At 44.0% G+C, this 12063-nt stretch overlaps 2 protein-coding genes across 2 annotated transcripts in view; one reads left to right on the top strand and one right to left on the bottom strand.

Annotated features, from left to right (window-relative positions):
• MMP2 (matrix metallopeptidase 2) overlaps nt 1-4526 on the bottom strand; it is a 30823-nt gene extending 26297 nt beyond the window's left edge. Inside the window, exon 1 of the mRNA XM_081201170.1 lies at nt 4124-4526. Coding sequence (XP_081057296.1) covers nt 4124-4327 — 204 coding nt within the window. The 5' untranslated portion in view covers nt 4328-4526. The remainder of the gene's footprint in view (nt 1-4123) is intronic.
• Nucleotides 1-12063, top strand: part of LOC308591485 (tigger transposable element-derived protein 1-like) — a gene marked incomplete at its 3' end in the record, with an annotated part of 500687 nt that overhangs the window by 471353 nt on the left and 17271 nt on the right. The gene's annotated exons all lie outside the window — the stretch shown is intronic.

Here is a 12063-nt window from a genome sequence, read left to right as displayed (position 1 = left end):
TGATATCCCGCTTTATCACTACCCGAAGGAGTCTCAAAGCGGCTAACATTCTCCTTTCCCTTCCTCCCCCACAACAAACACTCTGTGAGGTGAGTGGGGCTGAGAGACTTCAAAGAAGTGTGACTGGCCCAAGGTCACCCAGCAGCTGCATGTGGAGGAGCGGGGAATCGAACCCGGTTCCCCAGATTACAAGTCCACCGCTCTTAACCACTACACAAATAATGCTGCCTTATACTGAGGTAGAATCTAGACACATACAGTGGTACCTCGTACTTAATTCGTTCCTGAGGTCCGTTCTTAACCTGAAACTGTACTTAACCTGAAGCACCACTTTAGCTAATGAGGCCTCCTGCTGCCACTGCGCTGCCACTGCACGATTTCTGTTCTCATCCTGAAACAAAGTTCTTAACCCGAGGTACTATTTCTGGGTTAGCGGAGTCTGTAACCTGAAGCGTATGTAACCTGAAGCGTCTGTAACCCGAGGTACCACTGTATTAAAAAACATTTTGAAAACATTTTGAAAAATATATTGAATTTGTCATAGCTCAGCACTGCCATCTAGTGTCACATTTGTATAAAGCACTTTACAACACACTTAAAACATTTTATTTGCAGCTGTATAGCTGAGTCTTGAGTCAGACCATTGGTCAGTCCAGCTCAGTATTGTCTACATGGAGTAGCATCAGCTCCCCAGAGTTCCAGGCAGGCAGTCTCTCCCATCCCTGCCTGGAGATGCCAGAGACTGAACTGGAGACTTTCTGCATGCAGAGCAGATGCTCTGCCACTGAGCTACAGCCCTTCCCCATACTCAGATGTCCTTCTCAGTAGACCTGCATAGGATTGTGCTGTTAGCCTCTCCAAGTACAGAAGGTGTCCCATCCCTCTGAGCATTTTGTCTGTCCTTTTCTGCACCTTAATCGAGTCACTGATAATATCAGGGCAACAGCCCGCTAATCACAGTGTGGGTGGGATTAGAGTTGCCATGCAAATTCACCAGGGGAAGGAGGGGGGAAGCTTGCCTGGCAGGATTCTTCTGTTTTTCAAACAGTTGCCAGAATAACAGTGTTACTCCCTGCCCACCTCCCAGTAATGTTTTTCTTGGCTTTATAACATAAGCCAGAAGCAATCAACGTGGTCCCCTCCAGATGCTCCCTTCCTTAAACAAATAGACAGCTACTTGCTATGGGATTCGCATTCCAGACTTGTCCAAAAAACCTCTGTTGTGTTGCACTACCAAAGCCACCTCCCAAACACTAAGCTAAGTTTTGTGCTTTCCACCAGGCTTCTCCACCTTGATGCCTTGCAAATTGCCTCGCAAATGTTTTGGACTGCAACTCCCAGCAACTACAGCCAACGCTGACTTATGTAGGGTTCATCCAGATACACTTTGGTCATCACCATGATGATTGGTGCTTATGAAGGTCTTGGGGTAATTATACATGGTCCTGCTCTCAATATCATTTGTATCTGCAAAAGTTTTGGCATGGACATGCTGCTTCACAGCATATCCTATATTATTTATTTATTTATTATTATTTATTAAATTTGTATACTGCCCTTTATCAGTGAATCTCAGGGGGATTCACAACATAAAAATACAAGAAAACCCCGTAGAAGATATATAATACAAATAAGAACAAGTAGAAAACAAACCAATAAACCCCCTCTCTCCCCGACCCTATAACTTCCTACTGAAATCCTGTTACTAGGGTTGTTGTGGTTTCATCCCAATTTAGTTGCACTAGCATGCAAGTGTGTCCCACCAAATGGCAACAATGGGGAAGCATTGCAGAACAACAAATAAAGCAAAATGATGTCTGTGGGCTACCTAGTATAAATCCCCCACTGATGCACTTTTATTGTTTCAATGACATATTGTAGAATACATCTGCAAAAAACAACCACCCCCAGTCTGGATGGGCCCATAGCTCAACAACAGTACTTCCGTACCCAAAGAAAGCATTTCTTCACTCAGTGAAGAACTATGGAACTCACTTTCACAGGAGACAGTGTTGGCTACCAACTCCAGGGCTCTCCTTAAGCTGTATCCTCTCCCAAACCCAGTGGTAGCACCTCCCATTTCACATCCTGAGGAGAAATGGGAAGGTGCTGCCCTGTGCACACACTTCTCACCCCTGCTTGCCATCCCTGCCAAAGCCTCACTTACCAGGGTTGTGAGGTTGCAGGTTCCAGGAAGATCACAAGAGAGCCACACAAGATCTTCCATAGGCTTCCACACAATTTTGTGGGGCCCTGGAAGTGACAAGGGGTGGGTGCCTGCAGATTCTATGTCCTGGGGTATCTTCCTCAAGGATGGGACAGCCCTGCCCAAAGCCACACCCCTCAACAGCAGTGCTCTTTAGTCTCCTCCAGTGCTTTAGCCTGGCTTGAATTGTATGATCATGCCTGGATGGAGAGGTGATGTGGGTGGGTGTAGCAAACACTGACTTTTGCATGACTGGAATGTACCTAGCTGTATGAAGGTAAGAGTCACATTGATTTTACTACTCACATTTGCCCCTGATCTTCCTTGACCCTGGCATGTGGCTCCTGGAAGGCTGCCCACAAGGGAATGTGCTGTGCACCAGATTTAGCCAATGCCTGAATCCCAAACAAACTCAAGCCAATTTGTGTGGTGATGGTGTCTGGGCTTGGGCTCAGGCAGCCCAAATCGACCCAGCATTTTGAGGAGTCTGAAGAAGAGCCAGGAAATCGGAGCCAAAGGATTCACAGAAACACACCAGGGTGAAGACAGCCTGTTGCTCGGACAAAGTCCCAGCCTGAACAGGAAGCCCTTATGCTGACCTTTCCTTAGCACAGCTCAGTTACCAGCCTGGCTGGGTGGGGCCAATCTAGAGCCTGAAAATATTTGACTCTTTAAAGTTGTAGGATAGTTATTTAAATGTATGGTACAGATGGGGCCCAATACCCATCAGCCCTAGCCAGCATGGTCAATAGTGAAAGATGAGGTGGGAGATCAGCAACATCTGGATGGTACCACATTGGCTATTCCTGCCCTAACTGCACAGACCTTTGCATGCTGTCTCAGGAGGAAGTCCCATTACACTCAATGGGGCTTACACCCTTGTAAAGATGGGTCGATGGCATTTGTATTCCATTTTTTCTCCAAGGAGCTCCAGGTGTCATACATGGTTCTTTCTCCCAACAACAACCCTATGAGATAGGTTAGGCTGAGAGGCAGCAACTGCCCCAGTGAGCTTCATGACCAAGTGTGGATTTGAACCCTGGTTTCCCAGGTCCTATTTCGACATTCTAACCACTGCACCCCTCTGACTTGCAGCCTAAGATACATTTAGTACTAGGGTGTAAGCCCCACTGAGATCAATGGGATTCCTTCCATGTAAACATCCATAGGGTTACCCTGATAGGCTGTGATACTATATCTACTTGTGAGTAAGCCCCATGGAGCACAATTCAGTTAAATGCATCAGATTGCATTGCACATGTCATGGTTCCCTTTTCCCTAAAATCTTCATTTCTATAAGGTTGGTTTTTATGACAGATCAAATAAACACAGACAAAATAAATCTGTAACTAGCTATAATGTCTAAGAGCAGACATCCTCCCAAACTTATTCAGTGCAGCTTCAGAAATGGTGATAGAACATAGTTTGAGAATAGCTTCAAGGGGCAGTTACTGCTTCAAGCAGATCTTGGTCGAGACTAGTCATTATATCTGCTAAAAAACAAAGCCACCTGTGTACAGTAATTGTCTTTCAGGCTATACTTAAGCTATGCTTCATAAACATTTTTTTTAAAAAGACACCTCTGTTTACTTTCTATACAATTCTGCCACCCCCCCTTCCCCTGTTAAATCTTCAGCAATTTGATGAACTTTGCTTGCAGAGGCAGAGGGCAGCCATTCAAAAATACAGACTTCTGGCCTGACTTTAAAAGTTTTATGAGGGGAAACAGAGCTTGCTTCAACATTTTGAAAGCTGATAATTTTGCCAGTTCCTATTCCCCACCCAGGAACCTCAGAGATGGAAAGCAGCAGCTACTGGGTTACAGAGAATCAGAGAATTAGAAAGACAGACATTGCAAAATATTATTCAAAGGGAAATAAGTGGGGTGGGACAAACAAACAAACAATACATACTTACCAATGCCAGTTCTTTGTCAGTTTTTGGAGAAATGTCCCCTGGAAACTTTATGATGGGTGATGGGATCAGTTCTCTGCCTGGTACGTCTTCTGAAACCCTCAAAGTTGGTGGTGGTGGGGCTGAGGCTGGGTGAAAAATGGAGATGTGGATCAACAGGATTTTAAGCATGCAACCAGCAAAGCTGAAGGTGATGTGCATCTTCATTTTGCTTCGATTCGTATTATTTCCCTGAAGCCCTGTCTTCGTAAAGAGCTTGGCACTGTCAGTGTCTTGAGTTGCAAGGTCCCATCAGCTGCTTATCAACACATCTTAACTTTCCTCAGGGCTCTCTCTGCTTTTGCTTGCTCCAGCAATTCCTTTGTATGTTTAAGAAATCCAGATGCGCAGTCTCCAAATCACCGCAAGAGGAAGTCTGAAAAACCAGTGGAAACATGAAGGGGGGGGGGGAGAGAAGAGAAGGGGCAGTTACCAGATGTGTGTTTTGCTAAGATTTTAAGGTAGTAACAGACAGATCCCTCTTTGAACAGTGAAAAGAAGAAGAGACAAGAGTTGACGGACCAGTTTATGCCTTTCCATACTACAACTTGGGTAAAGTTTCAGCTCAGATGCATTGCTGAAGGAATCATATGCTTGTTTATGAGATGAATACAGAGGGGGGCTTAAGCAGCATTTCTGAGACTGGGTAACAAGGCTGGCTGGGCCCAGCCACACTGGTAAAATGTCCCTTGAGTTGTGGCTTCCGACTGAAGGAGAGTCATACCAAGGATATGAACTTTGCTCCCTTCCTTGAGTCGGAGCTGGACGAAGGATACTAATGATCCACAGGGAGTAGGATAAGTGTGTTCAGGATGTCCTTAAATTTCTGAATGCCTTAGAGCAGAACTTAAGACCAGGGATGGGTGGTTTACTGGATAATTTGCCATGATTGGGGTTCTGAAATTCACGGAGGTCAAGACTCTCAATGGCTGCTTGTCATCATGGCTGTATATTACTTCCAGTACTGGAGACAACATGTCTCTGAATGCCAGATGCAGGGGATCATAAGTGGAAGATGCTGTGCCCATAGCCTCCTTGTGCCTCTCACGGGCATCTGGTAATCCTGCCTCTCACAGGCATCTGGTAATCACTGGGAGAAGAGAATTCTGGACTAGATGGAGTCATTATGTTCTTATGCTGGTCCTAGATGCTAAGTGCCAGTTAAAGGATCTTGTGCAACAGCTGTATGGCACTCATCTATCCCTAAGACCTGTAGATCTAGTGGCAGCTGAGTTAGATTGACCATTGGGTGACCAGGGATGCTATTCTCACAGGGCCAGCCAGATACCTATGGCCTAAAAACAGAACCTGAGCACCAGGGCCAGATTTAGATGAAGAGAGGCCTTAGGCTACTCCACTTGTGAGGCACCTCCCCCTCCCCAACCCTCACAACTAAAAGAAAATGGAAGAATGTTATAAACAAAATTGAGTGAAGCCAAGGATGATGGGGATTTAAAATTCTGCAATTCACAATTTCTCTTCTAAAGGACATTTTGTGGAATAAGCATTATTTCTTAGGAAAATGAACTTGTAATGTTATACTTAAAATAAGGCCTGGGACTTAACCTCTGCCTAAGTGGAGGGATGCTTTAACTGCCTCAGCCACAAACCTAGCTCTAACTCATGCACTCACCCATAAAGGGAATCACTTCCATTGTTGTCTTCACCGCAGACCTCTTATATACCTGCTGGGATTGACAAGGCATTTGACCCTCACCTGAATCTCATAGCTCTCCTAATGAGTGCTTTGGTCTGCCCACCAGATACCAGGCACTCTACTATTGAAATTAGACTCCAGTGTTTTTGTTACAATCTCCTTCTCAATTACGTAATCAGTTTTAATCTAGAATACGCAAAACTTTATTATTTGTTAATTCAAGCAAGTAAACTACTGCTCTCACTTCATTACAAACAGTATTTCTACCTGCAACACACTTGAGGAAATTTGCTCCTCTTCCTTTCACAGATATTTTGCTGCCATTTGCAACTGTAGCTGCCTCTGATTTGTTATCATTTAACTCTTGGGGAAAATAATTAGCATTACATGTCATGTCCATGGAAGTTGCCGAACCAATTAACCAACTAGAAGGATTACTGCTAATAACACCAGTTTTCCTATAACTTGATATTGCTGGATAGTTTTGATTAACTGCAAAAGCATTTTTAGAGCTTTCTCCATTATCTGCACAGCAGGGGGTGCTCAGTCAACAGTGCAAAGGCTGAGCTGAAGCGTTTCCTGCTGGTTACCTGCTTTCAGCAATAGGGGTCACTGTTTGGCAGTACCCGATTGGTTAGTTGTCAGATTCTAGAGCTCCCTCTTGGTGGCTCTTAGGTAATTCCAAAAATACAGAGTCCATTAATAAATCACAGTGTTCATCCATAATGCAGTAACATAAATCTCCATTGCTACGTATTGGGTGTGTATTTCAGTGGTTGAATGTACAGGTTTATGGCCATGCTGTAATGTAGTGCTTATGCGACTGTGAATAAAAGGTGGCTGGGTTCATCATCCCCGGGGTTTGGGGGGGGGAGAGAGATGACAGAACTGATTTCCAATAAGTACCCCCCTTTATTTCCATAACAAGTCCTTGAATAGTACTCTGAATAGTGACACCAGGGAACTAGAAGGTACAGGGCTTGTCCAGTCTGATCAGGGCTGACCTTAATGCAATTGGAGCAATTTGGCCAAATTGGGCCCCGCGTGCCGCTCCTAAGGGCCCCCCCCCCCGCACTAGAACAATCTAGATGGATTTTATTTATATCTCTAAGATTTTGCAGACTTTGGCTGTGAACTGGCACCCTACAAAAAAAAACAAAAACAAAACTAAAGTTGGGCCCCACTGGCTAGCACAAGTTGCCCTGCCCTTGCATGAAGTCTTGGGTTTGCAATTTTGGGAGGAGGAGGTTGCCTGCTGGGAAGCAGGCAGGCTGGCAAGGCCCCCTAGATTCAGAGGCCCTAGGCTTCATCCTACTTAGCCTATACATAAATCCGGCACTGCTGAGCACTCTTGTGCTCTCCCCACTTGCCACTCCCAGCAGTGAAACTCCAAATGTGGTCTTATTTGACTTTCCTGCTTCCACAGATTCATTCTGCAAAGATGTATATGGATTACGGAACTGGGTAGGGAATTTGATTCAGTTCACAATTAATGGAGGACCTGCCTAATTCATCTGAATACTTGCCCAATAGCTGAAGGATTTTCTCACCCCAATACATCCTGTTCATATATTTAAGCTGTTCTCATTTTTATCTGTAAGCTGCTTTGAGTCCCTGTCAGCGGAAAAGGTGGAGTATAAATAAATATATGATAATGATCCACCACTCTGCTCTGCTGCTGAGGGCCCCTTGCATCTTATCAGGAGGTCTGCTCCACACTTTGTAGGAATTAGGTCTGTAGCACTGCGGCACCTTTGGAATGCCTTCTACTGAATATTAGACAGGCACCATCACTGTTGTCTGTTTAGTACCTACTGAAGACAAGCCTTTTAAGTCAAGAACTTTCCCAGTTAAAAATTATTTTTTTAAAAAAGATGTTTTAATTGTTTGTTGTTTGCTGCCTTGGGCTTCTTTGATAGGAAGAGTGGGTAACAACAACAGCAACAATTTGCAGCTACCGAATCAATATTAGAATGGAAAACACATCACTTCTCGGCCTTTTGGCTAAGATCAAGTGTAGTATCTGTTGTCAGTTTAATAGGATGGAAAACACAAAATTCGTGCTTCTCTGAATTTTGCAACATAGTTTTCCAGCCGCTGCCCTCCCAAGAAAGTATATATTAGAGTAAAATGCATATGTTGATGAATACAACTTATTAAAATGTATTTTTTTTAGGGGAAATTGTTTTGTAAAAAAAAAAGCTATACATAGGGAGAAATCCCCAATAAAATGCTGGTGAATTTTCATGAGGACTTAAAAAATTGCAAATTGATATGGAAATATGGAGAACTGAAGACTGGTGGAAAACTGAAAAACTGAAGGAAACCCAAATACTCAGGTGAGCCCATTCCTGTCATGGATTGACCCATTTCCAAAGAGGTGCTCCATACAGGCAGATGCCATTCCCAGACTGAACGAATCCCCCTTGCAGGTCTGCCCATATTCACAGGAGATGTGCCTCCTCTCCCAATCAGAAAGCCCAAGGCCAAGGATGTCAGAATAATAGTTCTGCTTGGGTAGTTCTAGCTGCCATCTCCCCCACTGCATGTTGATAGACTGTGTGTTTTTCCCCACCCCACTTGTCATTATAATGTTAGCACAAAGACACCAAGGGGGCTGTAATTAATGGCTTTGAAGATCTGCTCTTTTATAATTCATGGCAGTGCTTTAATTAAAATCAAATGGATAGCAGTGGAAATGGCAAAGGATTTAAGAGTGTTCTGCCTTAGATGGGAAACCAATTCCCTCTGACCAGTGGTGTTACAGACAGCATGCAAATTACTCTTCATCAGAGCCAGTGGGGAGGAATGAATCTGCTTTTCATCTGGCAAGCAGTTCCCCTATTGTCTTGGAGTCACAAGGTGCAAATATGACCAAAAGGACCTCTGTCATCTCCCGCTCTACCCTTATCTTTCAGGAGTCCTCCAGTAGGTGAAAAATCTAATTAGGAACACCAAGACCAATACATGGTCCATGTCTATTCGATACACTGGAATGGGCAATGTTGTTCTCTCACTACCAGCTCCCCATGGTTCACTCTGGGACCATCTGTTAAGATGGAGAGTAGAAACAGACCTAACTGATGTAACCAATTCTAAAGTATTGACAAACTTACTTAATGTTTGATTGCATTAGTTGCCTTGTACATGCATAGAACATATCTGGGTGTGGGTGTATGTGGGGATGTTATAGGTATTTTTTGAAACTAAAGAATAAAATTAAGAAGTAAAAAGAATTATTATTTTGCAACTGTTTTGCAGGGAAATGGGAGAATTGACATTCAGTGGTACCTAGGGTTAAGTACTTAATTCGTTATGGAGGTCTGTTCTTAACCTGAAACTGTTCTTAACCTGAGGTACCACTTTAGCTAATGGGGCCTCCCGCTGCTGCCGTGCCGCCACCGCACGATTTCTGTTCTCATCTTGAAGCAAAGTTCTTAATCCGAGGTGCTATTTCTGGGTTAGCGGAGTCTGTAACCTGAAGCATCTGTAACCTGAAGTGTCTGTAACCTGAGGTACCACTGTTTCTATAATAAAACATTTCCTTGTTTTGGCTGTGGGGAGGGGGAGAATCTAATCCAAGAGAAATTGGCGTACAGTGGTTTAGCACTGGAATACTGAGAGTCAGAGAACATTCATACAATCATATATATTACTTATTAGTAATACATTTGGGTATATTCCTTTTATACCCATTCAATCACTGCACTCTAATAAGATACCTTATCAGGATGCCCAATCAGTACAGTGGTACCTCAGGTTACGAACTTAATTTGTTCTGGAGGTCTGTTCTTAACCTGAAACTGTTCTTAACCTGAGGTACCACTTTAGCTAATGGAGTTTGTCTTCTGTGTCTGCAACACAATAATAGTGACTGAGTGCTGAATATATTCTGCTTTACTTCATTCTGCAATGCTTCTCTGATGCTGCCACATTATTGGTGCCCCAGGAGCTAGAGCACAACAGAAGCAGAATGAAAGTGAACCAGAACATCTGTGGTTTCAGAAGTTACAGTATTTCAGAAGGAAGTTCTGGGACATGCACTGATTGTGAAGGATGGAGTGTGCCTGCTCTGAAACTATTGCAGATGCAAATAGTTTTGAAAGCGGGCTCACATAGGACTGCCCCAACAGCACTGTGAACACAAATAATCATGAATGCACAATAAGAAGGATGTCTGGAGGGGCCCTTCCTGCCTCTCTTTCCCCTGCCACCACTTATTTTGCTTTTGCTAAACATCCAGCACATGGAAGAGTTTTGGAGACCCCATGAAGGCTTGCTTGCTATTTCCTCGCATTTTAATTGGCCTTAATCACGGTATTACTCCAATGCGACTTTGGAGCATTTGATGAAAGGGACATTTCTGCTGTTTGGGGGCATCTGACGAAAGCTTTTGGTTGTGATGGTGCTGGAAGTATAAGTATTAAAGAATTGCATGTCCTTGTCCCCGAAGCAATCAAAACAGCAAGGCTAATAGCTTGTGATGAAAAGACGCAGTGCTAAATGGAAAAGGAGAAATTGTCCCCAGCTGTGTATATAAAAGGCAGACGCAAAAGTGCTTATGAAATGAGCAGATGCTCCATAGCTTTGGGGTGAGTCACACTGGTCAGTGCCAAGAACAACACCAAAGGGTTTTTCCAGGAGTCCCCTGGCATAGCTAAGATATTAAGGTAAAATCATGAGATTCACCTCAGCCAGCTGCAAAGTTTTTTTCTTTTTTCTTCTCCATTGAGGCTGGATTAAACTCCATGTTTATTTAACTGAATTAAACTGCATCCAGGTTAGATTGGGGACCACAGAGTCCATCTCGCAGGGAGGCTACATTTCCTAGAGGGCCTTACCTAAATGATCTGGCAGTTCAATGTTGTTTACTGATCTTCAAGATAAGAAAACAAATATAAAGAAAAAAGAAAACATATAACCAAACTTATCCCCCGCACCACTGGTGCATATCAAGCCTCATTTATTTGTAGTCTTAGGCAGCTGGTTAAGCACCTTTTCCAGCAGGCATTTGTAGGCGATGGAAGGGCATGGCAGAGGTGAGGTTGGCATGGTGCAAACAAACTGACAGATCCAATCCTACACTTCTGCCAGTGTGTTTGCACCATGCTGACCTCACTGCCACTGGGCCTCTCCCTTTTTCATTCTGGTATGCTGCAGTGACTCAACCAGACAGAGGTTCTCCAAACTAAAAAGTCTCAAGGGCTGCAAATATTCTTCACAGAGGAGGAGAGTTAGGGCATCTGGTCCTTGCACAATATGAGTTGCAACAGTCCCCTTCTTTTGCTCCCTGACCACAACTGCTGTACAAGTCACTGTTGTAGTGGGATGCCACCAAACAGAATTCCCTGACCACCCTGTGACAACAGCAATTAGTGCAGCCACAAAAGGAGAAAAGGAGCCACCAAAAAAGGACATATATTTGCATAGCATTTGCATGCATGCATGAGAAATTGTTACTTGAACTTAAATAGACATGCTGTGCTGCTTGCCATAGTGGGGAGGACTGTGACCAGAGTGAGCTGTGCACCTTCCCGTGCAGTTTCCTTCTGATGGTTCTTTACTGTTTAACTGGGTTTGTAGCAGACAGCCCTGCAATTCAAATGGGGGACTTCTTCAAACCCAGGAGATAGGAAATCCATGCCTTCTAAACTATTATAAAAAAAGTAAGCAGATCTAGAGTGGAATCACGTTTCCATTTTTAATTGAGAAAAGTGTGTCCTTCGGTGACCAGGTCTGAGAAACCTGCAACTCCCATCCTACTTATTGCAGATCCCATTGTACTACTTGAACAGCTAGTGGAGCCTGGTTTTCTGAGACCAGTAAGGCACTGCCCCACCGACCTCAGTCCACCCTCAGTCAGCCCCCACCTGCCTGCCCGTCTTCTTACTTACAACCAGCCAAGGGGGTGGCACTGCCTGTCAGGTTTCTCCTCCTTAGTCTCAGTGCTGTTCCTTGTAGAACTCAGCAGAGAGAAGGATGGGTGCAAAACCAGAATTAGTTGGCTCTACCTGTCTCTGGTGCCACCTACTGTTGGGCTCCCTACCTACCATCCTACCAGTTGCAACAGGCACCAGTCTGCAGTGCTCCGTGCTCCATACAGGTCCTTATTTTAATCTAATGTGTAATGGTGACATCTTAACTTTGGTGAGAGAATAACTTGCCCCCTCATCTTTTATGGAATTCATGGCCTTAGGTTTTAAATTTTTAATTCCAATACGTCTTATTAAACATGAAGAGACACAGA

The sequence above is a fragment of the Podarcis bocagei genome (assembly GCF_964188305.1).
Source record: "Podarcis bocagei genome assembly, chromosome: 7".
NCBI lineage: Eukaryota > Metazoa > Chordata > Lepidosauria > Squamata > Lacertidae > Podarcis > Podarcis bocagei.
Note: the sequence above shows the minus strand (reverse complement) of the source record. Positions and strands in the feature narration are given on the sequence as shown.